The sequence below is a fragment of the Betta splendens genome, chromosome 2, assembly GCF_900634795.4.
Source record: "Betta splendens chromosome 2, fBetSpl5.4, whole genome shotgun sequence".
NCBI lineage: Eukaryota > Metazoa > Chordata > Actinopteri > Anabantiformes > Osphronemidae > Betta > Betta splendens.
The window spans coordinates 15,505,876-15,532,816 of NC_040882.2; the positions used below are offsets into that span (position 1 = coordinate 15,505,876).

A 26,941-nucleotide genomic window follows, 5' to 3' on the forward strand; every position below is an offset into this window, starting at 1 on the left:
CGGTAGCAGCTCGTTCCACAACGTGTGATATAATGCAAGAAACGAACGCCTTGTGTGGACATTTTTATTGTGTTCGCTGGCTGTGTAGCAGCACATAGTGCACGAGGACATTACGCTGCGTTGACTATGAAAGTAGCGCTAACATTGTACTGCAAGGAAGCTCCGTGTATGAACAAACATTTTCTTCTTTTAATTAAATTTTTTGGAGGTTATTGTTGTTCATCTTTCTTTCTGCTTTGTTAAAACTTTCTTTTCGTTTCGGGTGGCTGGATTTATACGTCGTTGGACGATGTCATACATACAGTACTGAATTCACGAGCTTCAGACACACTACCATTGTTGCAGTCTACAAGAAATTCTTGGAGTAGGTAATGAAAAAAGCACAAACAAGATGATGTAAAGTTTTGACATATTTTACTTGAAATACTTTACATTGCTTATCCCCTAATTCCTAAAACACTGCACCTACGCATCCACGTAGAAACGTTCATTATAATTGTACACATGCAGCATTTAAAAAAACAAAACTTTTGTTTTAATCAAATCGATCAATTGAACTACATCGATTCATCTTCCCACAATAACTGGATTTCACTGATGATCCTGAAAATCCCGTTCTGCGTTTGAACCAGCCTCACTTGCTTTAGCCCAGCTCTGAATTCCCAGTTCAGATCTACCTGCACCTGTTTCTTCGGGAAGGTTCTGTATCTTCCATGATATCTGAGCAGGTCTAATATGTATTATGTGGACATGCATGATCGTCTGACGCGTCAGTGTTTTCCTTCTTTTGGAAGATTTTCCCATCAGGCTGTTTTCTCCACTTCAGGGCAGCTCCACTCAGTCCTTGCTCCATAAATCTCTTCTGGAGCTGAGCAACACAGAAGGTACAGACATTACGTAACCTCGCATGACAACATTAATACACGTGCCTAAAAATAATGTAAAAAAAAAACATTTACTGTAGATAAGCTTGGAGTAAAAGGTTTACAATTTTTTCTGATTACTTACAGTTTTTGCCTATTGCTTACACACTTTTTGTTAAATTTGGCCCATTATGTCATAACTCTCCACACAAACCAATCAGACATCAGCAGTTGGAGACTAGAGTTTTTGCCTATTGCTTACACACTAAAAGCGAATGCTTAAACCAAAGCCTCAATAGTTAAACTTCTTGTAGCACAATGGTAAACACAGTGTAACAATAGCTTAAACACAATTTCAACTTTTTGGTGTCATTTTTGTAACACACTTATTGCGAAACACTTCTTACATTAGACACTTTGTTCAAACCAAAATCCCCTGTTATCATTGGGAAAACACTCTGTTCAAAAAGCAACGCTCCTCTGGCAACTGTAGTCACTCACACACACCTGAAAACACCTGCACAAAAAACACAACACCAAACAGTCTGAGCCTCAGCGCTACAAACAGGCCCCAGGTCAGACGTGTGGAGAACTATGTAAACATGGAGGCAATGAGAGTCAGAGTGAGAGGAGGAGGAGAGAGAGAGAAAGACCAGAGCAGTCCAGGTTTGTGTCAGCTTCCAGAGTGCAGTTCTGGTCCAGGATTGGTTCAACAACCAGAACCAGTTCACAGTTTTATACCTGCTCCCTTACAGCCCCTTTCTAAATGCAATGGAGGTGATGGAAAGTATATGATCAACATCATATTTTCCCCGATGCTCGTGAGCACATCGCCTGTGATGTGGATGAGGTCTTGTTGCCAGTTTCTTCTGGATCTTTTGTTGATAAATTTCTGTAAGAATGTTTTTTGTGTGTGTGAAAACTATTATTTGATTACTTCAGAAATAGTACTTTTGAGTTTTACAGAAGACGTCTGAGCACATTTGATTTAAAAATGGAAACAGACTGGAGTGATTCAAATAGAGTTTGCCTGGAAGGTTTTGTTTTAAAGATTTGATTTGTAAAAAGAAGTGTTAAGTTTAGATTGCAGTGTTTCATTCTGGCAGAGATGTGAGTTGTAATTCTTTAAGTTCTGATGTCTGATTGGCTTGTTTGTAGAGTTTTGACATAACGGGCCAATTTTTGCGTAACGTATGTAAGCGATAGACAGAAACTGTATATATAATAAATGTGTTGTGGAATTAGCCCACATGTCTAAATCAAGACATTTTATTTGTGCTGTTCATGTTGAGCTGGACAGCCTTAGACCACCATAGATCTGTAGGCACTAGACATGTTGATTCAAAATGAATAAATTCTATAGTGCTCACAAGTATAATGATCTATAAAATCCCTAAATCGCACCTGGAACCACGACTGCAATACTTTGCATATTTCTGTTGTGTTTTTTGAATGCAGGTACCTCTGATGCAAAATTCATCCCACGCCCATCTTTGATAATCGTGGCTTTTATTTAACTCACTGTAATAATTTATAAAGTAGATTAGGAGGATTTACCTGTGACAAGATGTTTGCTTCCAGTGCAGAGTCATTGACATCTGTAGTGGAGCTCACCTTCAGCCGAAGTACTTAGGAAAAAAAAAAGAAAACACTGTAAGTTTGCTGTCATTTTACTTTTTTAAACTTTAAACTTTTTCAAAGTACAGTACCTTTTGTCTCCACTTGAATGTCCTCTGTGTAGCAGACAAATGGTAACGACCCAGCGGGCAAAAAGCTCCATGTTCCTAATCTCTGCAAATCTGCAGCGCCATACAGAACCGCGGCGGCAAACATTTGTGGCCACTCCTCCCAGTATTTGAACGAGACGGCGCTTAAATCTGACCAGTGGTAGGATCCAAAGGCAAGCAGACCAAACCACACTCGACCTACACTTGGGACCATGGCCATTACATTGTTGGCCCATGCATTCATGGATGAGTTGATTGGGGTCGTTAGGTCTGTGAAGTTTTCTTTGCAGTAGCTCCAAGCTTTTAAAAAATCCATTGGTGTATTAACAAAAATCTTCCGGTTTCCTGCAGTTAAATAATGTAAAGGTAGTTACCAAAGATTTTCCGCACATTTAGATTTTGTGTCACAGAGGGATACAATGTCTAGATTTGTGCTCATTTATTCTATTTGATACTGTTGCAATGTTGTAAAATACCTGAGGGGAGTGCTTACCATGATCACAGATGAATGGATATGCTGCTGTGCAATTTTCACACCAGCTCATTCCATTTGATTCCATGGATCCACACCAAGCTGTGTTAAAGAAAGTGTTGCTTTCTGTTGGCACCGTCCATGTTAAATAATCAGATGCATGGTCATATGTCCAAGATGCCGAGACCGTAACATAAATCCCGATCCAGACGTTGGATTTGTAACCCGCAGATGAAACTGTGCTGATGAGCTGGTTCACTTCTGCAATGGTGTCAGTGGTGGCCAGGTCTATGTAATTGGTTCTGCAGTAGGTCTGAGCTTCAGTCCAAGTTGAATTGATGTTGATAAAGTGATACTTATGGAGGAGGCATGTGGAGAAGATGAGACACCCTGGGAGCACAGCATCAAATGTCAGTGTGGTTTGGTATAAAGACAGTCAGACATTATAAAATGCTTCACTAACCTGAGAGACACAGGACACCCAGTAACGGCCCGCTGGTCTTCATGCTGCTGTGGCAGAGGCTGAAGTTAAACTGCCTGTATCGTCTTTTGGCTCATCTGCTGTTCTCCTCATGCAAAAGCTGTTATAAAGAGTGACCTTATGAAAATGATTGTCCCCAGTCATCATCCAGATTTGCCACTTCAAGCAAATGTCAGACGCGTCACGCAGACACTCCTTCGTGACAAATGTCTGGACCACATCCACCAACAGAGATGTATGGACATCAGGGCTTCCTCCACTGATGTTACAGGCGTCTCACTTGCTTTGATCCAAAGCATAATTAAGGGAAAAGCTGAATAATAATAATAAAATAATGACACATATAATTATGACAAGACACAATTGATGTTGGTAATTTAAACAATTATTTACTGAATAAACAGAAATAAACTAGAGTTTACCATATTTTAATGCTTCAGAGGTGTCATTTCTGAAACGTAAATGCATTTACATGTATTTTGATTTAGATTTTTAATTTTGGGCATTTTATAAATGAAGAGACAATACAACAAAAATAAAAAGGTCAGTTTGTTTAAATGCGTAAAACACGTGTTGACTGAAACATCATCAGCTGAATCCTAAGGATTGATTCAATGCAAAGTGCACGTCCAACCAAGAGTAGCGCAAACACTATGAAGTGTTCTTGTGCCGCCCGTTTTGTGGTTTTCAGCAATACACACACACTTAATATAAAAAACAATCTGGTGCTGCAATAACTGTATAATATTCCATCTGATTGTAACCTCAAGACTAGACAAGCTGCTTAAAGAATCCACTGTTTGTTTCATGTTGCTATTGTTACTTTCCCTCAGGCTCCAGCACCTTTGTAATTCTGAATAACTAAAGGTAACTGTCCTCATTCAGTAGTTACGAGTTAAGCTAACAAAACTATTTAGTAAGTGCTGCTTTGCATTTAGTGCTACAAAGACCGAAACAGCTGAGAACTGTTGCTTTATGTGAGTATATATGAGTGTTATTTCAGCTACAAACTTAAAGGGACATTTGTGCTCTAGAGACCCAAATAACATTGTAAAATTGGCATATTTATTGTTGTTACAGAGCTAATTCTGCTCCTGCCATGTCCCAACACAGCACTGGTGGTGTCATGGGGTTCCCACGTTAAAAAGGTTGAAACACAAAATTGGAGTGAGACTAGTGGAGCCACTTGTTCACCCTGGTTCAGCTCCTTCTCTGCAGTAGTTTTCCTCCCTCCGATAAACTAAACCCATGGTTACAGTAGATGCCGTCTCCTTGACCTGAATTGAATTAACACTGTGTTTCTGCTGCTTTGCTTATCAAATCTCTACTCAGAAGCACTGAAGCTCCACAGAGATGCAAACGTTGGGTTGTTTGTTGGTCTTACGGATAAATACAAATGTTAGATGTAGAAAATGACTCAAGTGACACAAGGTTATTTTGTGAAATAATTATCTTGTGGTTTCATAGTAATACAGAGAAATGCTACCAACCTGTGACGTCAGTAACACTGGTTCCAGCTCAGTGAAAAGTTCAGGATGTTCCAGACGCTCCAAGGGAATTTTCTTATTGGTAAGACTCCTCGTTTGCCTTGGATGCGTCACAAAAAGAAGTTTAAAGATTACATATGTTGCAGCTGAGGCTGAACTTTATCAGTTCGTGACTGCAGCTGTGAACATGCTTCAACATAAGTCACATATTCAGAGTTATTTTTCTTATTATTTACCTCAACCTGACAAGCTTATCTTGACATTACAATTGTTTCTCTACTTGTCATGTTCCCAAAATAATTCCACTTATTTAGTTTTTCTATTTTAACAAAAGGAAAAACTGCATTGAAGACAATGTGGAAGCTTTTGAACCTTTTTTTATCCGTTTTCATCTAGATGTGCTGGTTTTCATCTAATCATTGTGTCTAGAACAGGCTGGCAAGAAAGGTCCCAGGTCATGTATTATATAATTCTGAAAACAGAAGGCCTAGTAAACTTAGAACACATAAACTCAACCAGCAGAAAAACTAACTGAAATAAAACATAAAGCGATGAAATATAGATAATGTACGATTTCATTATTATGATTTGTGAAATGTTTAATAATAAAGAAAATGAAAATGCAAACTCAGATGAGTGGATGGGTTTTTACTATTGGAGCCTGAAGCCAATGATGAAAAAAACAAACCTGCTAAACTCCAGCGACTCCTGTGTTCATGCAGGGATTGATGCAGTTCTGAGCCTTCTTCACAGATGAGCTCAGGTGAGACACAATTCAGTCAGCAACAACCACTTACTGTAACTTAATGATCCACATGGTTTCGAAGCTGCAGTTTTTGCATATTTAGTAAAAATTGTTTTATTTCTATTTCATGGGTCTTTTTTATGGTACTGACATGAGCCTAACTACTCCTCTAAGGAGTTAAACTAACTTGGTAAGAACCAATGTTGTCTGATCACATGTAGTTGAAAGTACACAAATATCTGAGTAGCCACAAATAGATAAAATTGTATACAACAACTACATCTGTGCTTAGAACAGTGTTGAGGTGTGCGTCAGCGTTACTACACTAGATGTGTGTTCTTAAATCATAAACACAGTGGTACCGACACCTACTAACAAGGAGTGAATGTGATATCGTGTCATATTTCAACTGTCTCTATACAGTCACAGAAAAACTAGCTGCAGCTGCTGTTTTAATAGCTAAATAATACCATCTGTGTAGAAGCAGGTACGTATCTCATCAATAACATCATATAAGTATAGTATACTAAATAATGTTAATGACAAATACAGAACTTGTACAACAACAGAGGCTGTAGGACAGAGGTTACCTGTGTTTAGTTTCATAAGGTAACTATTTGTTTTTGTAAAGCAATTCTAATATTTCTACAGTTGTTACAGTGAAGTACAGATTGCATCCTTGGCTTTTACTTAGAGGAAGATCAGAGAATCAAGGAAATCATTGTTATATAATGTATTCCTTTCCTTTTTTCTGTTTCTAGAAATGTAGCTACAACTAAAACACGAGGTGGCGCTGTTGAACATTTGTTCCCACATGAATTTACACAGAATTCAAACAGAGTTGCTTTTCAGGCACAATATTGCAGCGGAAGCTGAATGTTCTTTATTCTGTTTACATACTGTATAACAACCAGATGATCAAGCGTTAACCCAACATCCATCGTTTACTTCTGTAGGGTTTTCCCATCAGGCTGTTGCCTCCACCTCAGTGTGACTGCACACACTCTTTTCTCCTGCACTCTGTCCTGCAACTACAGTAATAGACAAAGAAACAAATGACATTTTGATATTTTCGTGCTCTGTACAAGATTCTAAGAACTATGGAATATACAGTATAGTATTTACAGACATGCTTTTACTGTAAATACAATCTACTCCGTGTGTGTAATAGATAGTGTAGCAATCCACGTCTGGGACTAGGCAACTTAACACCATGTGTGAGCTTCACTCCCTTTCACAGACACAAAGCTGACACCAGAAGAATTACGCAACGCCTGTCTATTCCACAGGACACTGTTTCCTCTCATAACAGAACTGTGAGTTTAATAAACAACGCACATGTGGCTCCAGAACTCTACATAAGTGTGACATCAAAGACCATAGACACCTTTAGGTAACATCACCTAAATCTCACTAGGGTCCTCCTCTGCCTTATCACTGGCCAGAGTAAGACATGTCTCATAATTTCTCTACCAAGACTCACAACCAGCTGCTGAAACCAAGCAAATCTGTTAAGTAGCAATCGGTGCAAAATAAATAAGCAGGGATGTACCTTAGGCTAACACATTCATAACTAAACAACTGTTGTACCGTGGTTTACCTTGGAGATTAATACTAATACCAATAATAGTGTTAAGGTGTGTGCACATACTCATACACAAACTACACACACACACACCAGATTGGTTTCTGTGCATTGTTTACTTCTTAATCTACAGATTTGCCAGGAAAAACCTCATTGTCTTAATCTGTGCACCATACATAATAATCTAGATACACCAGGTGCACAACGTGATTATTGTGTTGTATTTTAGGTAGTTCAATGCTACAGTTTAATTAGTAATACTTAGACTAAGCCCTTTATAATTTAGAATTTTGCTTAATTGTTACAGTATATGTGTATGTTTTATTGTTTTTACTTAGTGTTAGACAGTGATACAGCCATTCATCATGGAATAGCCTTTTATATGTTACAGCGAAGATAGAGGAAGAAGAACAAAATAAAGGCTAGGAGACAAACAAGAAGACTTTAGTCAAATTAGCAGCTTTCTACTTTACTAATGCGCTATTCAGCAGGTCCTGTGTATACTGTAAACATTTAGCATTATTTATGAATCTACTGTTATTGTAAATACTACAGCTAGTGTCTAGCAGACTACTGATGCTGCCGAAGCATCAAACTTTGGCGAGGATACTAAAATGGCGAGAGAGAAAAAGTTAATAGTGACAAATGAACAAATAAACTGGTTTTTATCTGGAGCCAAAACAAATGAGCTGATCTGCATAAACTAAATATTCTACAGCTACAATAATGTGTCTATAACTAATGTGCAGGTTGAGTAACAGGAGCTTTGTGTTCAGATGTCACCAAACTGACCCCATGCAGAAGTCTGAGCTGCCTCAATTCCCATTCTTCAATGTTCACTAGTTACCTTTATAGTTGAGCTGCTGTTACTGTATATTGAAACTGTTAATTCCCGAAGTAAATTCTAGATGTAATTCTATAAAGTTGCACAAATAAAAGGATTTAGTTTCATTATTATTTAACATTTACAGTAGCAGAATTTAGGGCTTAAAATATAAACATACTTTAAATGCTTGAATGAGTACTTTGATGTATGCACAGAACAGGACCTTACAAAAAGACTGACGGCTGCGTTATGGAAATGTTTTCATTTACAACAGGAGCTACAGTAATTCTGCATATAAGCTCAAATTGTTAGAGACACAGACTTTGTCAGGATTGCGCAGGTATTGGACCCACATGCACAGCGTGGGCAAGGTGGTGATTTACTGTAAGTGATGACAGTCTTTATTGCGCAATTGAAGTCAAGGCAAGTAGGGTTATACACAAGTGATCTCAGGCCTGAGTACAAAAGGAGCAGGCAGACTCAAACCCGGGGACAGGCAAAGTTTGTCAACAGGTGAACACGGCAGTGGTACAGATAAGGATCAGGCTTTACTCTTGGTAAGACGACCAGATACATTACCAGTTTTTCCACAGCGAAAGTACAGGCAAGGAGCAGGCAGGAATCAGGAGTCAAGGTATGATCGAGATCACAGACAAGGAAGCTATACAGTAACGATGGAAAGTGGTGTGTACACGCGACAATCTGGCAACTGACTGTTTAGAGGACGGGTGTCTAAATACTGGTGCTTGATTACATGATTACTAGCAGGTGTGTCTGGCGTGGACCGGTGATTGCAGGAGAACGAGAACCAAAAATATAAATGTAGAAAAGGAATATTTCTGTAGCATGTTAGGAAACATTTTAGCCCTGCAGCAATATGATCGTTCCTAGAGATAACTGAGAACCTGTTGTATTTGAACAGTAGCTTCCTTGTAGCGTTGAATAAAACTAAAGTTTCCTGATTTACATGTGGCGAGAACATGTAAAAGAGACATTTAGCTGACATTTAACAAAGGAAAATGTGTTTTTCCAGCAGGATCCGTTCATCAGATCCTTTCTGACCGTTGACGTTTTTCATGTTCCTCATCAAAAACCAGTTATATTTATAACCATTTATATATTTATATTATGTTTTATAACTATGATGACAATAAAGGACAGTATTTCTTTCTTCTTTCTCAGCTTCTGGCACCGTGTGTCAGTGTGTACACAGGTGCAGACCAGTGGTAAATGTAGGAAGATAATCAGTTTTAATTATTTTACCAGTTCAACATTATAGAAAGTATGTCATGTCGCTGACAGTTGAAGGTGAGCTAATCTCTACCAACATCAGTCTTTAATGTTGATTCCACCATGTACTGCTTCCAAACCAAACTTTTAATTGACCTACAGTATGTGCAGGCAGCTCTTCTGTTTTCCTGCTGTGTCCATTCTGCTTGTACTAACTCTCATAGAGCTTCCCATTTACTAACAGCATCATCCAGACACAAGAGAGGACGAAGCTGCACTCTGCGTCACAGTCATTTTAAAAGCTCAGCTGACAGACTCACAGTGGGCACGAGGGGAAGGCTTTAAGTAGATGTGATTCAAGGGTAGGGGATCTGAGAGGATTGCTGATGTCATGATCTGGGGTTTTGTTGTCAATTTTATTTTGAAAGGACTTAGTTTTTATCCATGTTGTCATGTTTTGGTTCCAGTTTCCGATTCCTGTTTATGTTGAAGGACTTCCGGTTTGTTCATGTCACAGCTGTTTCCTGTCACTCCCGGTTCACCACGCACGCCTGTCAATAATCTAGCAATCACTGCCAGTATTTAAGCACCACCTCAGCCAGCTGTCAGACGCCAGATTTTTGAGTTCAGATATCACTTTCCAGCGTTCCAGTATTACCTTGTTGCCTGATCCTGTCTGTACCTGACTGCCGATTCTTGCCTGCACCCTGTCTGTACCTACGCCTGGATCACTTGGTAACATTCTGACTATCTGACCACGATATAGCCCACTCCTTGTCTGTACCTCTGCCGAGCTCACCAGTTACCGAACCCTTGCCTGTCTCTGGACCCGATTTAAGCCTGCTTCCGTTATACTTAAATCCTACGATCTATCGTGTATGACCTGGACTGTTTGTGCGATTACTGGAATAAACCCTGATTTTCTCACTACCTCTGGCACTGTGCATGTGGGTCCGCTCTCTGCCGCATCCTGACAGTTGGTGTCCTGCCCCCATCTACTGTACATCATCTACAGCACCTGTCGCTGCAAAACTACTTGAAATTTGTTGATGTTTGTTTTGTAAAATGTCACTATTACTTCTGTATCTGTTAGTTTGATATTCGTTTGCTAAATCTGTTTTGATGTGTTCTCACCAGCACAGAGAAATGGATGTTCCAAGGAGCAGTTATCACAATGCCATAATTATGGTAGGTGAAAACTATAAGCAAAATAATACAGTAAAAATGAATCCTTTTTGTTTTTCATGTAATATGTTCAGTCTTCATAGAGACCATTTGAGTTGACTTTAATGTTATCTCTAGTGTTATTAAAGGTGGTCCTATAAATGTTTGGTTTTCATAAGTTAAATCTCTTTCACAATTCTCACATGGTAACTAGGAACAGAACCTGCTGGACCCACTGTGACTGTTGAAGGCAGGCTGGTAAACTATGTGCATTTACATTTTAGCTTTTCATCTCAGAGAGAAAACAGTAACAGTTCCAATGCAAGAGAAGAAAACAACAATATACAAACGCTAAAATAAAAGTTTCTAGAAATGTGCAACTCAAACACAGGGCGCTGCTGAGCTTTTATTCTCAAGCATGAATTTAAATAGATATATTTGCTGTTCAGACACATTTTTTTTTCTATTTTACAACAGCTACAGCTAAACATTCTCCAATTTCTTTATATATAACGAACTGTATAAATGATCACACACTAACTCAACATCCATCATTCACATGTGTAGGTTTTTCCTCCTTGTGAAAGATTTTCCCATCAGGCTGTTTCCTCCACCTCAGTGTGACTCCACTCACTCCTTTCTCCTTCAGTCTGTCCTGCAGCTTTTCAGACGAGCAAATAAACCACATTTAAAGAAATCTTTTGAAAAAATCAGGATCCAGGTCAACTTCACATACAAGCTCACTCCATTCAACAAACACAAATGCAGAAACAAATTATTATTACATCTGATATGTTTCCATATGTAAGTACCAGTTTTCAATTTATTTATATATTCAAAGTAACTGTAAATACAATCGTCTGTGATTTCCATGGACTAATAATTGGTTAATTGCAACAAACTAAACAACAAGAAATACAAAATAGTGTAACGCGTCATATAAACAAGTGAAGATTTCTACAGTGTCACTTAACTGAGCCCATGTAAGACTGAGCTACTATAGTTAAGTAAACTACTATTGTTATTAATTTGAATGTATGCATTTTGTTTCTAACACTTCAATCCTGTTCTGATTACTTACTTCAAACAGCACAGTTTTACAAATGTACATTTTACTAAACTTAAACCCCATTTTACAGAATGACTGAAAGCTGGATTATGGAGATTTACCTGTTTCAGAATGTTGTCACTCACATTAGGATTGTTCAGATCCACAGAGGAGCTGAGTCTGAGTTTAAGTACTTAGAAACAGGGAAAAACACAATGTGAGTTTCTGTAGTTCTAATGTTGTGATTTATAAAATGAATCTAAATACCTGTTATACTCTTCTTATCCACCGTAGGAGCCTGTGTGGTTGTAGAAACTTTAAGGCTGCCATAGCAGACAAATGGTAACGTTGCATAATCGGGAAGTAACCTCCATTTTCCTGATCTCTGCAAATCCACAGCACCACGGAGCCAGCCAGCATATACAGAGCCATAGGAGAATGTACTGTTATCCCAGTATCTGAATAAGGAGCTGCTGCGATCAGACCAGTACATTTGTGGATGCAAAACAAAGCCGATCCAGACTCGCACATCAGGTGGCACCAAATTGTTCAGATTTTGGTTGTTGTACCATGCGTTGTACAACCATGAGCTGGGATTCCATGGTACGTAACCATAAGAGTCTAGGTCAGTGAAGTTCTCTCTGCAGTACCTCCAGGCTGTGAACCAGTCCATAGGCTGATTCACATAAACCTCCTGTGTTCCTGAAGTTAAAGGTGAGAACAACAAGATGGCGATGATGAGTTTTCAGAAAAACTATTTGCACATGTACAAAATAAACATTTATTGTCAACAACACATTGAAATTCAAAACATTGGTTGTAGAAGATGTTTTGATGTGTCCTCACCATTAACACAGACAAAGGGATGTTCAAGTGAACAGTTTTCATCACTCCATCCTCCATTAGTTGAAAAACTACGACTTAAACAATACTGTAAAAGCTGACCATTCTCAATTTGGTTCTGCCAATCTACTAACGTAAAGGCCCTAATGTCGTATGTCCACTGCCCATAATAACCATAGTACAGACCAATCCAGACCTGGGAGTTGCTGCTAGAGGAAATGTTAATAACTTGATTCATTTCAGTGATGGTTTCAATGGTTGCCAGGTCTGTGTATGTGGTTCTGCAGTAGGTCAGAGCCTGACTCCAGGTCAAATTTGTATTAACAAAGTGATACTCATGGTAAAGACCTGAGGAGAAGATGAACCACCCTGAAAGGATAAAGGAAGGCATTAACACTGATGTAAAACATTTGAATTGATTCTAATATTTTCTATAATGTTATTAAATGTTTTTTTTGGTTAGATATTGTCAGAACCAACTGGATTTACATATGACTGTGAAAGACAGGCTGGAAAACTATCTGCATTTATATTCTGTGTTTTTTTTTTCTTTTCAACTGAGCAAGAGAAAAAACAATGGTTTCAATGCAATAAAGGGAAAAACAACAATATACAGATCATAAAATTATATATATATATATATTTCACTCACCTGAGAGATAAAACACTTTCAGTAAGGTTGTGTCCATCATCGTCCTCATCAACATACTGACCTACTGATGGTAGAAGGAAGCTTTATATAGTCATGACCACCAGCTGTGTTTGTGTTTCATTGGTATAACTTTATGTAAATGATTCTTTTCAACACGTCGTTCAGATTCAATGTTGTTGACTCTTTTTCATCTCTCTCAAACTAAATAATTATCAGCTAAAACAAAGTGTCCTACAGTTGCATTTCAATGATCAGTATACTCAAACTACTTCTGAAGCATAAAAACGGCAAACAAATAACAAGCAATAACAAAAAAACATCACATCCAGTTAAACATTATGACATTTACATTATTATGACTAATAGAATAAATAAAGAGTTTGCCTAGGGTCATTTTAGTTGATGTGTGTTTTTATGCCTTAAGATTTTCAATAAAATTAGAATTTGGTTACATTTTTGTGATAAACTAAAAGGTAAATGATCAGAACCAGTGCAAATGAAAAGTTATACTGAATATTGATATAATTGTTTGTTACAGTAATATGAGTAATGTAAAATAAGATACTGTAAACCTTTTTATACAAGTGTATATACAATGGTGAACAGTTTTCTTGCAGCAACCTGAATATTTATTTGAAGGTTAAAGAGGTCATTATAGAGTGACTGCAACCAATGTTTCCTCATGTTTGAAGAGTAGCTTCCTTGTGAATTTGACTAAAAGCTGAGTTTCCTGGTTTATGTGGTGAGGACATGTAAAAGAGATGTTTGGCTAAGGACACAGGAAAACATGTTAACTGAATTCAGATTATGACTGACTTCATGAAGAGTAAAACCTGTTTTATCAGCCTCATTAATTAAATAATGATAGACTGGAGAAAAAGTAATGTGAAGGATAATATATTGTATTGTGTTTATAGAGTCAAATGTCTTTTTGTACTTGTCCCACATAATGTACTTCCATTTTATTTATAATTATAATCTTTATAATGCATTGTGAGCAATTTATATTTGTGCAGTAAGTTAGTTAAGTAAGTTATGAAGAGCTGTCAGTTCATGTATGTATTATTAATCTTAGTGAATGTATTGTTCAGATTCCTCTGTGCTATAATGTGTAAGTTTATTATTCTAACTGACAACCGTTTAAGTTAAATTATTATTATGAAATTATTATTATTTTCTTACTAATTCTAAATCATTCCAAAAAAAAAAAAGTTAGAAAAAACTAAATAAAGAAAAAAACTTAACAAGTTGGAACAGCAGGAAGAAAAAGTCATAATCAAGTCTGATAATAATCCTTCTTTAAAATGTTATTTCTATCTTAATAGAAGAACCAAAATCAAATAAAGTAGAATAGAATTACTCTTTCCTGGAGAAAACTGAGAATCTGCTATATTTATATAGTAGCTTAATTTTGAGTAAACTGTTTAAAACCTCATTTACATGTGGTGAAAACATGCAAAAAGAGACATTTAGCTGAGGATAAAGGGAAATGTGTTTGGTGTGTTTTTCCCAGCAGGATCAGACTGTGTCTCTATAAAAGCTATTGGCGTTTCTGTGGTTGTCCCTCATGATCTTCTCCTTAGAATAATAACTGCTGTTAGTTTATAGTGCAGCTCAACTGTGCAGCAGCACGTCTGCTCTGTGACGTCAAAAGTTCCATCATTGACTCTGCTGATACCAAATAGATCATGTTCAAGATAAACTGATATTATATCTGCTACATTATGACTAATGGTGTCTAGACTCCCAAAATCACCCTGATGCTCTAACAGCTGAACACTAATGAACTATCACCCATTATCCTTCCTAACTAAGAGAAAAACGTGGTTCCAGCAGCGAATAATCGAAAACAGAAAAGATGTTGTAAAGCTGCTCAGTGTCACTGTGGTTAGAGCTGCAGTGGGTCTGACACATTAACAACATTAACACAGTCGAAGAGGCATGAAAACAATGTGAATCATTAACATTATACATGTAATTTTATTATTATTAATAATTGTGGACGTTTATTAATGAATAAATGTTGATGTTTATTTATCAATAAATGTTCTTTTATTTTGTCTGATGTCTGAAATTTTCGGTATGTTCTGTATTTCAGATGGTATTTATTGTGCAAACTACATGTCAAGATAACACGGAGGAGGACCCAAATGCAGAGCGCAGACAAGGTAGTGGGTAAATAAACAGCGTTTATTGTCCAGACGTAGTCAGGCAATCCGGGTCATACACAGTCACAGCTCTCAGGCACAAAAGGAAGCAGGCAAGATCAGGCCCCGTAAACAGGCAGAGGTTCAATTCACAGGTAAACTCGGCAGAGGTACAGACTAGGGCTAGGCGAATCTCGTGGTCAGACAGTCAGCAACATTACCAGTAGATCCAGGCGAAGGTACAGACAGGGTGTTGACAGGAATCGGCGGTGAGGTACGGACAGGATCGTGCAACAGCTTAGCTACAGTATACGGCAACGCTGGAATGTGGTACTAGGACTCGACAATCTGGCAAGGTACTGGGGTGAGAAGTGGTGCTTAAATGTAAGGTGAACTGATTACTGATGAAGTGCAGGTGTGGATAATGACCGGGTGAAGCAGGGAACAGCTGTGACGTGACGTAAACAGGAAGTAAATCTAGAACAGAAACAGAAACCGGGAGAGCTACCAAAATAAAACAGGAAATGGAAACTGGAACCAAAACATGGCTGACAAAGTCCTTACAAAATAAAAGCAGAACTAGAACTGGATCGTGACGCTACAACATGTTTGCAACTTCACCAACAAAGAGAACACAACAGAACATGTGAAAAGAAACAGTTTTGAAACAGAAATATCCAGGGATTGAATTTCCATGTGTAAGTTACAGAGCACATCAAATAAATAAGCATGAGGGAGAGTGTGTGCGTGCATGTTCTAAAGCCTCTTCTGCAGTAAAATGAAATCATTTTTACTCCTTCTCTGCTCACTAATGAAATGACCCCTCAGCCAAGCTGCATGTTTGTCTTTGGGCTTCAGGTTAATATACACGCTATCAGTTGGGGTTTTTTATGTTTTTGGTGTACAACAAAGTCAAGAGGTCATCTTTTTAGCACCTCTTCAGGTTTGAAGTTGTTTAAGTGATTTGCCAAAAAAGCAAAAAGAAATATTTTGATGATTTTATAGCAGTTTTTATGTGTGTGGCAAAAAAGGCCACGAGAGTCTCCAAAGGGAGTTTTTTGGAGGGAGGCATACAGTAAGAGTTAAACCAGTTAATCGTCTGTAGATGCTGTTAAGGTTTAAGTTAATGTAATATAGTCTATGCACAGATTCAAACAGTTTTAAAATTGTGCTCTTTTGTCGACACTGATGACATTGTTATGTTTATACCTATGATTACAATAGAAGACAGCAAATTCTCAAGATTTCTCAGCTTTTGGCACCATGTGTCAGTTTGTAAACAAGTGCAGACCAGTGATGAAAAAGATGAACAGTAAATATAGTAGTAATAAAATCATGCAAAACAACAAGGTAAGTGTGTGTCAGCGAGATGGACGAAAGACGTCTAAAGTACAAACTGACCAGTGACTGTGAAACAGTACAGGTGATGACTGTCAGGACAGTGAAGGTCAGGTGTGTGAACTAGGACACCTGGTGGCTATATAGGGTCATGACAGGAGACAGACAGACTGGACTAATTATCTCACCAGTACAACATTATAGGAGTAACTGGAGTCACTGACACCAATATTAATACACACTGTTTAAAACAATAAAGGCAACATTTAAACACAATGTAAATCCGAGCAAATCACAGTTCTGTGAAATTAAACTGCCCACTTAGGAAGCAACAATGACTGACAAAAGGAATAGACAACAGGTGGAAATTTTAGGCAATTACAGTAGCAAGACACCACCAATAAAAGGACTGGTTCTGCAGGTGGGAACCATGGACCACTTCTCAGTTCCTTTGCTTTGGTCACTTTTGAATGTGAAGTCTACAACCCACACAAGTAGCTCAGATAGTGCAGCTCATCCAGGATGACACATCAATGCGAGCTGTGGCAGTTTGCTGTGTCTGACAGCGTGGCATGGAGGCGCTACCAGGAGACAGGCCAGTACATCAGGAGGTGTGGAGGAGGCCGTAGGAGGGCAGGAACCCAGCAGCAGGACCGCTGCCCCGCCTTTCTCCAAGGAGGAACAGGAGGAGCACTGCCAGAGCCCTGCACAATGACCCAGAGCAGGTCACAAACGTGCATGTGTCTCGAAACGGTCAGAAACAGACTCTATGAGGGAGGTTTGAGGGCCGACGTCCACAGGTGGGGGTTGAGATTACAGCACGATGTGGCAACTGGCCTTCGCGCCGCTAGAGGCTCTCTTGTGTTTCATTTCACCGGTTTGGCAGTGGGTAGGTAATGGTGAGGGTGGCATTTCTGTGCTCTGCAGAGGCAGCCTGACTGCCATTAGGTACTGAGATGAGATCCTCACACCCTTTGTGAGACCAAATGCCGGTGCGGTTGACCTCGAGTTCCTCTTAATGCAAGACAGTGCTGGACCTCATGTGACTGGAGTGTGTGAGCAGTTCCTGCAAGACGAAGGCATTGATGCTATGGACCGGCCCGTCCGATCCCCAGACCTGAATCCAGTCGAGCACATCTGGGACATCATGTCTCACTCCATCCACCAATGCCACGTTGCACCACAGACTGTCCCAGAGTTGGTGGATGCTTTAGTCCAGGTCTGAGAGGAGATCCCTCAGGAGACCATCCTCCACCTCATCAGGAGCATGCTCAGACCTTTTGGGAGGTCATAGAGGCACGTGGGGGCCACACACACACACACACACACACACACACTACTGAGCCTAATACCGAAATGCTTGTAACCTCCAGACTAGACAAGCTGCTTGAAGAATCCACTGTTTGTTTTATGTTGCTATTGTTAATTTCCCTCAGGCTCCAGCACCTTTGTAATTCTGAATAACTGAAGGTAACTGTCCTCATGCAGTAAGTGACCTTTGACCTGTGTAATCAGAAACAAGTTCACGAGTAAACAAAAGTCTTAAGTAAATGCTACTTGGCATTAAGTGCTACAAAGACTGAAACAACTGAGATTTGTATATACAGTATATGAGATATGAGGTACAGTATGTACATATACTGTATGAGTTTTATTTCAGCTACAACCTCAAAGGGACATTTGTGGTTTAGAGATGTTGGTTCTGATGTGAAGTCTAGCCTGTAGACGCCTGCATCACTGAGCCCACTCTGTGCTGCTCTGCTGGTGGAGTCATCAGCTGCAGGGTCTTCGTTGCCTGCTGAAGGTTTTAGTGAACTTCATACAGCAGATTCTGACTGGTGTCCTGTAACGTCTGCTTGTTACAGATGCGATTCAAGCAGGAGCTGAACGTGTGGACTGCAATAGACAAGCAGTCACCGTGTGCCTTGTGTTTAGCTGTGTGACATGTGATGCAGGAGTTTTCCTCCCTCAGATAAACTAAACCCACGCTTACAGTAGATGCTGCCTCCTTGACCTGCCTTTGAATTCACACTGCATTTCTGCTGCTTTGCTGCATATTGGTTGTTCGTTGGTCTTATCCATAAATACAAATGTGAGAAGTGATAAATGACTCAAGTGACACAGTTTGTTTTGTGATCAAAGCACAATCTTGTGGTTTTTCTAGCATTCAGTTTGACAGTAACACAGAGAAACACCACCAGCGTGTGTCCTGACGTCCAAGCTCAGGGAAATACTTCTTTTCTAATATTTCTTTTCTCTAATTCTACAAACTACACACAATTCTACAACTCAAACACAAGGTGACGCTGCTGAACTCTTTTCACAAGAATTTAAACAGATTTAAACAGAGTTGCTGTTCAGACACAAAAAATACAGAATATTGAAGCAGAAGCTACTTTACTAAATGTTTGGTTAAATGTTCTCTATGTTTCTCTTTTCTATACATAATAAACTGTATCAATCATCAAATGCTAATTCAGCATCCACCGTTCATTTCCCCCTTGTGAAAGATTTTCCCATCCGCCTGTTTCCTCCATTTCAGTGTGACTCCATTCACTCCTTGCTCCTTCAGTCTGTCCTGCACCTGACAGAAACAGAAAGAATCTATTTTTTGAGAAACCTTTTTTTAATAATCAGCTAATGAATATATACCAATCACACAGGCCATTTAAAAACATTTATGTTGTGTTGTTTAGTAGATTGATTCTGTGTGAGTGATAACATTTGTAATATGTCAGGTACAGACTCCACAGGAAACACTATAAGAACATCACAGGAAAGCTGCTGCCGGTTGTTTACCTTATTCAATATGAAGTTCGAAATATTTATATACATACAGTATCTGTAAATACCATAATCTGTGGCCGCAAAAGACCATTGATTCAATCAGTAGTACTGGAACCACAGAGGAATAGCTATGATTGGTTGATTGTAAAAAGAAAAACTAAATTGACTTTGGAAGACAAGAACTTTATAGTGTCATATAAACAAATGAAGATTTCTACACTGAGCCTATACTTCAGAACAAATGAGCTATACTCTAGCGATAATCATTAGCTTCCTTAAATTATGTGTAGGTTGAGTAAGGCAGGAATGTTGTGTTTTCAGATGTTGCCTGACTGTGCTCATGCAGCGCTCATGCAGAATGAGCTGCAGGTTTATCTGCAGGCTGAACTCTGTAAATCTAAAAGTAAAGTGCATAGCTAAATACTTTGGTTCTGTTTAATTATTAAGATCTTAGTAAATGTATTTATTAATTAATCCATTAATTTATTTATTAATTCCTCAATTGTAGCAGCTTCCTTAAATGCAAAACCGATTAAACAATATAAAATTACAATGTTATTATTTTATGTAATTATTGGCACCAAAGATATGAATAAAATCTTCCTTTTATTTTTAATGTATGTATTTTCTTTCTATATTACAACATCAATCCTATTCTGGTGATTTCAAACTTCAAATAGTGTTCTTCATTTAACAAAACTCATACCCGGCAAAAACTTTACATAATGACTGATGGCCAAGCTTTACCTGCTTGAGGATGCTTTCATTCACATCTGGGTCGTTCAGATCCACAGAGGAGCTGAGTCGCAGCTTGAATACTTAGAAACAAAGAAAAACACAATGTGAGTTTGTGTAGTTGTAATGTTGTAATGTAACTAAACCTGAATAGCTTTCGTACTCTTCTTATCCACTCTGTCATAGCAGACAAATGGTAATGTTGTATAATTTGGCAGTAGCCTCCATTTTCCTGATCTTTGCAAGTCCACAGCACCATGCAGCGTGTCTCGCCATTCAGGGTAAAACGTAATGTTATCCCAGTATGAGAATGAGTAGTTGCTGCCATCAGACCAGGACATTTGTGGATACAAAACACGGCCGATCCAGACTCGCACGCCAGGTGGCACCAAATTGTTCAGATTTTTGTTGTCGACCCATGCGGTAAACAACCATGAGCTGGCGTTCCATGGTACGTAAGCATAAGAGTCTAGGTCAGTGAAGTTCTCTCTGCAGTACCTCCAGGCTGTGAACCAGTCCACAGACTGATTCACATAAACCTCCTGTGTTCCTGAAGTTAAAGGTGAGAATAACAAGATGATCATGATGAGTTATCAGAAATACTATTTACACGTGTACAGAACAAACTTTTACTTTCCACAGCATCTATTGAATTTCAAGAACATTGGTTGTAGAAGATGTTGATGTGTTCTTACCATTAGCACAGATGAAGGGACGTTTCATGAAATAGTTTTCAAAAAGCTGTACTCCGCTACCTGACAAAGTATAACCAAAACTATACGGTAAAATTGGACCATTTTTGATTTGGTTCTGTAAATCTACAAACTCGTCCCAAATTTGATGTGTCCAACGCCAATAGTTCTGAACGTACAGACCAGTCCAGATTGGGGAGTTGCTACCAGATAAAGTATCGATAACATGGTTCATTTCTGTGATGTTTTCAATGGTTGCCAGGTCTGTGTATGTGGTTCTGCAGTAGTTCTGAGCCTGAGTCCAGTTCAAAGGTGTATTAACAAAGTAATACTCATTGTAAAGACCTAAGGAGAAGATGAACCACCCTGAAAAGATAACGGCAGTCATTAACACTGATGTAACACATTTAAGTGGATTTTAATATTTTCTATAGTGTTATGAATGATATTTTTACACATGGACACAGTTTGATTTTCATGGGTTAAATCTCTCAAATGATGATTTAAACACAACGGAGAAAAAAATATATACAGACGATAAAATAAAAGTTAATAAATATTTTACAGACCTGTGAGATAAAACACTTGCAGAAAGGTCCTGTCCATCATCATCATCATCATAATGATCTACTGATGGTAGAAGGAAGCTTCATACGTTTATGTGCACTTGCTGAGTTTGTGTTTCATTGGTCTACAGTAACTTTATGTAAATTACTTTTTTTTCTCAACAGATCATTCCGGTTTTATGCTGTTAACTCGTACCCACTAAAACAAAATGTCCTAGAGCTGCATTTCAGTGGTCAGTTCACACCACACACTACTCTTGCAGAATAAAAACTGCAAAAAAAATAACTAATCTAATCTAATAACAAAAATAATCATCTCCAGTTAAACATCAGGACATTTAATATGACTAAAAGGATAAATAGTGCGCTTAAGATGATCATTATAATCATTGTTTTTTTTAATCCTTTTTCATTTCATCATTTAAAATACCAATTGTAAAATATTTCTAATTGTACATTTCTGTATAAAAGACAGTTTCAGTATATAACCTTTATAACAAAAGGTTATATTTTAACAATGTGTTTGAAAAAAGACATGTTTATGATTTGTTTAGTAGGCTTTTATTTTGGATCAAAGCAGACATTTGTTGGAAAGTCACCGATTCTTCATTTAGCCAAAACCCATCATTTTCAAACTTTGAACCTGTCACAGTCCAGGTCTTGTTATCTCATCTTCAACTGCCCTGGTCCATCAGGCTGTTCTTTCCATTTAGGTTGACTCCAGTCACTCCTTTTCCTTTCAGTCTGCCCTGATAGATACTGTATGGTCAAATTTTATTATTTTTTTTAACATCATCATCCTGTCAATAAAAATAAAAAATAACACGAGAAAAGTCACAGGTCTGATAATAAACCTTTTTTAAAAAAATTTCTTTCTTAACAGAGGAACCAGGAATCATTTTTTGAGTGAGTGTAAGTAACAAAGTCATAATGAAGTTTGATATAATTGTTAATGTGAGTAATGTAAAATAACACAGGCCTTTTTATATTACTGTACACATTAGTGCACTGCAACAACATGAATATTTGTTTGGAGGCTACAAAGCTCAGTAGAGCGACTGCAGATTATGTTTTCTGATATGTAAAAATTTGCTTCCTTGTGAGTTTCCCAGTTCATGTGAGAACATGTAAATGGACTTTGGCTGAGAACAAAGGAAAATGTGTTTTGACAGCAGGATCAGACACTGATTGCCCAAATAATTTGCTCTTGACATGAGTTTAGATTATAGATGGACACAGAGCAGTACTGTAGGTGAAGGCTAACATTATATTGTATAGTATTTATAGGGTCAACTGTCCCACATAATGTACTTCCTTCTTCTGCTTTATATTATATTGTGTGAGCAATTTATATTTTTACAGAACAGTTATGAGGAGCTGTCAGTATTTATTAGAAATTATTGTGAATGTCTTGGTTAGATTCTTCTTTGTGCTTTAATGTGTCAGTTTCCTTTAGTCTGCCCTGCATTTGGTGAAAGATGTAATCAAATATTTATGAATTCTTTTAACTTCATCTTCCTTTCAATAAAAATAAAAAATAAATGTTAATTTAATTTATTTCTTCCTTAATAAAAGAACCAGAAATTAAACATTAGAACAGACTTGCTCTTATAGTTGACATGCTAACAGACAGTTCACCCCTGCAGCAACATGACGTTTCCTGGAGAAACTAAAAATCTGCTGTGTTTGAACAGTAGCTTCTTTGTAGCTTTGACTAAAACATGAGTTTTCTGATTTACATGTGGTGAGAACATGTAAAAGAGACATTTAACTGAGGACAAAGGGAAATGTGTTTGGTTTGTTTTTCCATCAGGATCCGTTCGTGTCACTATAAAAGCTGTTGGCGTTTCTGTGGTCATCCCTCATAAAGTAGCTGATCTGCTGTTAGTCACGAACTCTGCTGATACCAGACAGACCATGTTCAGCTAAATTAATATTACATCTGCTACATCAGGCGTGTCAAACATTTGGCCCCTGGGCCGAATTTGGCCTGCAAACGAGTCGTGAGATGATTTTGTAAATTCGGTGACGCAGTAGCCATTGTGTAAGCAAACTGTTTATACCGGGACACAGCAAGTAGGTCAAGCAGCCAGTGTGGATGAGCTTTCCCTGTGTGTGCGACGATGTGTCAGACATGAAGCGCTTCAAAGAGAAAATAACAGGACTGTTACAGGGGTTAAAGCAGCGCTTTCAGGTCTTTGGTGAACTGGAGAAATCGCCATTCATCGTGAATCCATCTGATCTCCCAGTCAGCATTCAAATAACAGACCTGCAGTGCTGCATGAGACACCCTCTGGGATCTGTGATATACTTCTGTGAATCATTGAGGCATTGTGCGTTTGTTGTCCTTAGAATTCTCAAATAATTTGAGGTGTTTTATTATTAATAGTGATATAGTCCCTCAGGGGACGGTGCTCTCACCGTTCTACTTCACCCTCTACACCTCAGACTTCACATACAACACCAACAGCTGTCACATCCAGAAGTTCTCAGACTCAGCCATCGTTGGCTGTGTGACCAAACCAGTCAGACCAAGAAGATGGTGACTGACTTCCAGAGGAGAACAACACATCACACACCGGTGAAAATCCAGGGTTCAGACATAGAGACTGTGGACAGTTTTAAATACCTGGGTGTTCACCTCAACCATAAGCTGGACTGGACTAATAACAGTGGTGCCCTGTACAAGAAGGGCCAACGTCGCCTCCACCTGGTGAGGAGACTGAGATCCTTTGGAATGTGCAGGCACATGTTAAGGACATTCCATGACTCTGTGTTAGCCTCTGTTATGCATTACTGTACGTTGTAACCAGCACAGGAAAAGACTGAACAATCTGTTGAGGAAAACCAGCTCTGTTCTGGGATGTCCACTGGACTCTGTGAAGGAGGTGGGTGGGAGGAGGATGTTGACCAAGCTGACATCTGTCATGGACAATTCCTCTCATCCACTGCACCAGACTGTGGGAGCTCTGAGCAGCTCCTTCAGTAGCAGACTGATCCATCTTCAGTGTAGGAAGGAGCATTACCACAGGTCCTTCATCTCACCGCTGTTAGACTGTAAAAACTGATGAATCAGTCCAGTGAGATTGTCTGGAGACTGTGAAACAGTGCAGGTGTGTGGATGAGGACACCTGGTGTCCACATGGGAGGATGACAGGAGACAGAGACCAGTACAACATCATAGAAGTAAGTGATGTCACTAACAACAATATTTATATATTAAAGCCAAAGAAACAGCAACACCTATGAGTTAATGCAGCAGCAGGATGTTAATGGTAACGTGACTTAGCACCGTTTGTTAATGACTTATTACATAAAGCAGAACTACTGCAGCTACTGTACTGTAGCTGCTTTAAGGGCTTTTATTAAGGGTGAAAACAGTCGCATCTACTGAATGAACATATATATATATATATATATAAAATTATGATCAATCTATGAAAAGTATATTAGTACTATGATATTGGAGGGAGAAATAAAAGCTTCAGTCTTTACTGTAGATTCCACCATTTACAGCTTTCAAGTGACAAACCTACATGCAGACTGATGGTTGACTTAATGCTTTTGTTTTGAAGTCGACTTCCTGGTTTGCCCATTCTGGTCATACAGCACTATCATTGACTAACTGACAGCATCATCCAGACACAAGAGGGAGCTGCTCTATGTGAGAAACACATATATCTATACAGTATATCATGGTAACTTATTAACTCATTATAGGTCACATCAGCTCCTTTCCCCTTGTGGTTAATTTTCACTACCAGGGTGTTCTCTTATCTATTTCACGTTGACTCGCTTTTCCTGCAGCTGACAAATAAATTTTGTCATTTTCTGACATTTTTTAAATAATTTTAAATATGAATCCACACAATTTAATGAATACAAAACATCCAGTTACGGACTGCGGTCTGTCCCAGCTGTGGTTCAGGTGAGAGTTACAGTAGGTTTCACCCTGGACTGGTTCACTGGTTCATCTCAGGGTCATAAAGACAAACATAAAATCAGTCACACTCACTGTACAGGCAACTTTTCAGCAAAGTCAGGCTCAATGCTGTTGGCCCATAGTACATAGAAATCAATTTATAGTTTTTATAAACACTGTACATGAGGTTTGAAAATACGCAAACGATTTAAGCAACAATGACAAAGTATCATGAACAGGTGGTTACAAAGCAACAGGATATTCAAAGTACCTGCAGCTTAGGAACACAAATTAGTTTTGAGTTACTTACATTTACAGTTCAAATGGAATTTAAAAAAGCAGGTTACTGAGAATCCTTTTAGACTCATCTGACATTAACCTTAGGTTTAATGTACAGATTACAGCTTTAAAGTGTAGAGAGACAGAAGGACCTGGTTTCTGTCACAAGCGTTTGTTTGCCTTGTGTTACGTGATGACTTAGTATTGATTTCAGATTAAGTATGCGAGTTAGATCTGGCCAAATTATAAATACAGCTTCCCAGTCTGACTCTAAATCTAACTGTAGAAACAATCTACTGTAATTTCCAAAGATATTAGATTTTTCTGGCTCTTTTTTTTAACTGGTTGTGTTTTACTGGGTTTTGGAGCTTATTACCTTGACATCAGCATAAAATTAACAAAGGAAAGCCATGGTTTTCTTTTATAATACATACTCATAACAAATACTCAGGTTTGAACTTTGACTTTGAACTTTGAAGGCAGGGTAATGTCCTTTTATTCTTACACAGAAACACACTGAGATGAGATGCTCAGTTTGCATGTATTTGAGTATATAAATGGCATTTTCACAATGTGTGCACAAGGTTTACTTATTGGTCCTGTGTCTCATATTTTGCATCTAGGTTATGAACAATGGAGCCAACTGTTAACATTGTAACATTAGAGATCTCCCCACATGGGTTGGTGGGGAGTGGGTGCGTGGGTTTCCTCCCACAGTGCAAAAACATGCAATTGGGCAGATTAGGGAGAATAAACTGCCCATAAATGTGAGTGGTTGTACCTCTCCTCTGACCTGAGGAGAATACAGTCGTAGCACTTAAAAATGTCAGCCGTTACAGCAATTAGTTTTCATATATAAATGTCATTGTTTTAACTGCATTGAAGCGTTAAGAGTTTGGTTTCTCCACCAACTTAAAACGACTTATTTTTTCATTCTCTGCTTTTTTTTCCAAACAAAAAATCTGCTTTAAATCCAACTCCGTGCCTTGTGTCGAAAAAACAACAACACTTGAATTCCGTTTGTCGCTCATATCAAGAGAGGACGAAACGAAACGAAAATCCAGTTTGTTTTGTATTTTTTCCATGACCAACAACCCGAAGACAAGTACAGATATACATATAAAATACATTTATAACATAGATTGATCAATAAATATAGATTTCTATTTCATGTTATTATACTTATATTGTCGGATTGGATTGGCTAGAGTAGGGACTGTGTCCCTCGGCTGGCCTGGGAACTGTGTAAAGACATTAGCAGCTTCGGGAAGACTAGCGCGCACTAGCGAGCAAAGACGCATAATAATCTATAATATTTGAAAATGAACTACTATATATTTAATGATATGATA

General features: G+C 38.4%; 2 protein-coding genes across 2 annotated transcripts; both read right to left on the bottom strand.

Annotated features, from left to right (window-relative positions):
• Positions 1-412: 412 nt before the first annotated feature.
• On the bottom strand, positions 413-5,331 carry LOC114849595 (uncharacterized). Its single transcript, XM_041069383.2, has 6 exons — positions 5,034-5,331; positions 3,526-3,643; positions 3,084-3,452; positions 2,573-2,935; positions 2,421-2,491; positions 413-868 (listed from the first exon to the last, which is right to left on the bottom strand). The coding sequence occupies exons 2-6, from the start codon at positions 3,566-3,568 to the stop codon at positions 731-733; spliced, it is 984 nt and encodes a 327-aa protein (XP_040925317.1). The 5' UTR covers positions 3,569-3,643; positions 5,034-5,331; the 3' UTR covers positions 413-730.
• A 5,653-nt stretch (positions 5,332-10,984) lies between these two features.
• On the bottom strand, positions 10,985-13,938 carry LOC114849586 (C-type mannose receptor 2-like). The gene is made up of 5 exons (XM_055505861.1): positions 13,124-13,938; positions 12,475-12,840; positions 11,896-12,330; positions 11,751-11,821; positions 10,985-11,241 (listed from the first exon to the last, which is right to left on the bottom strand). The coding sequence occupies exons 1-5, from the start codon at positions 13,176-13,178 to the stop codon at positions 11,122-11,124; spliced, it is 1,047 nt and encodes a 348-aa protein (XP_055361836.1). The 5' UTR covers positions 13,179-13,938; the 3' UTR covers positions 10,985-11,121.
• Between the last annotated feature and the right edge of the window lie 13,003 nt (positions 13,939-26,941).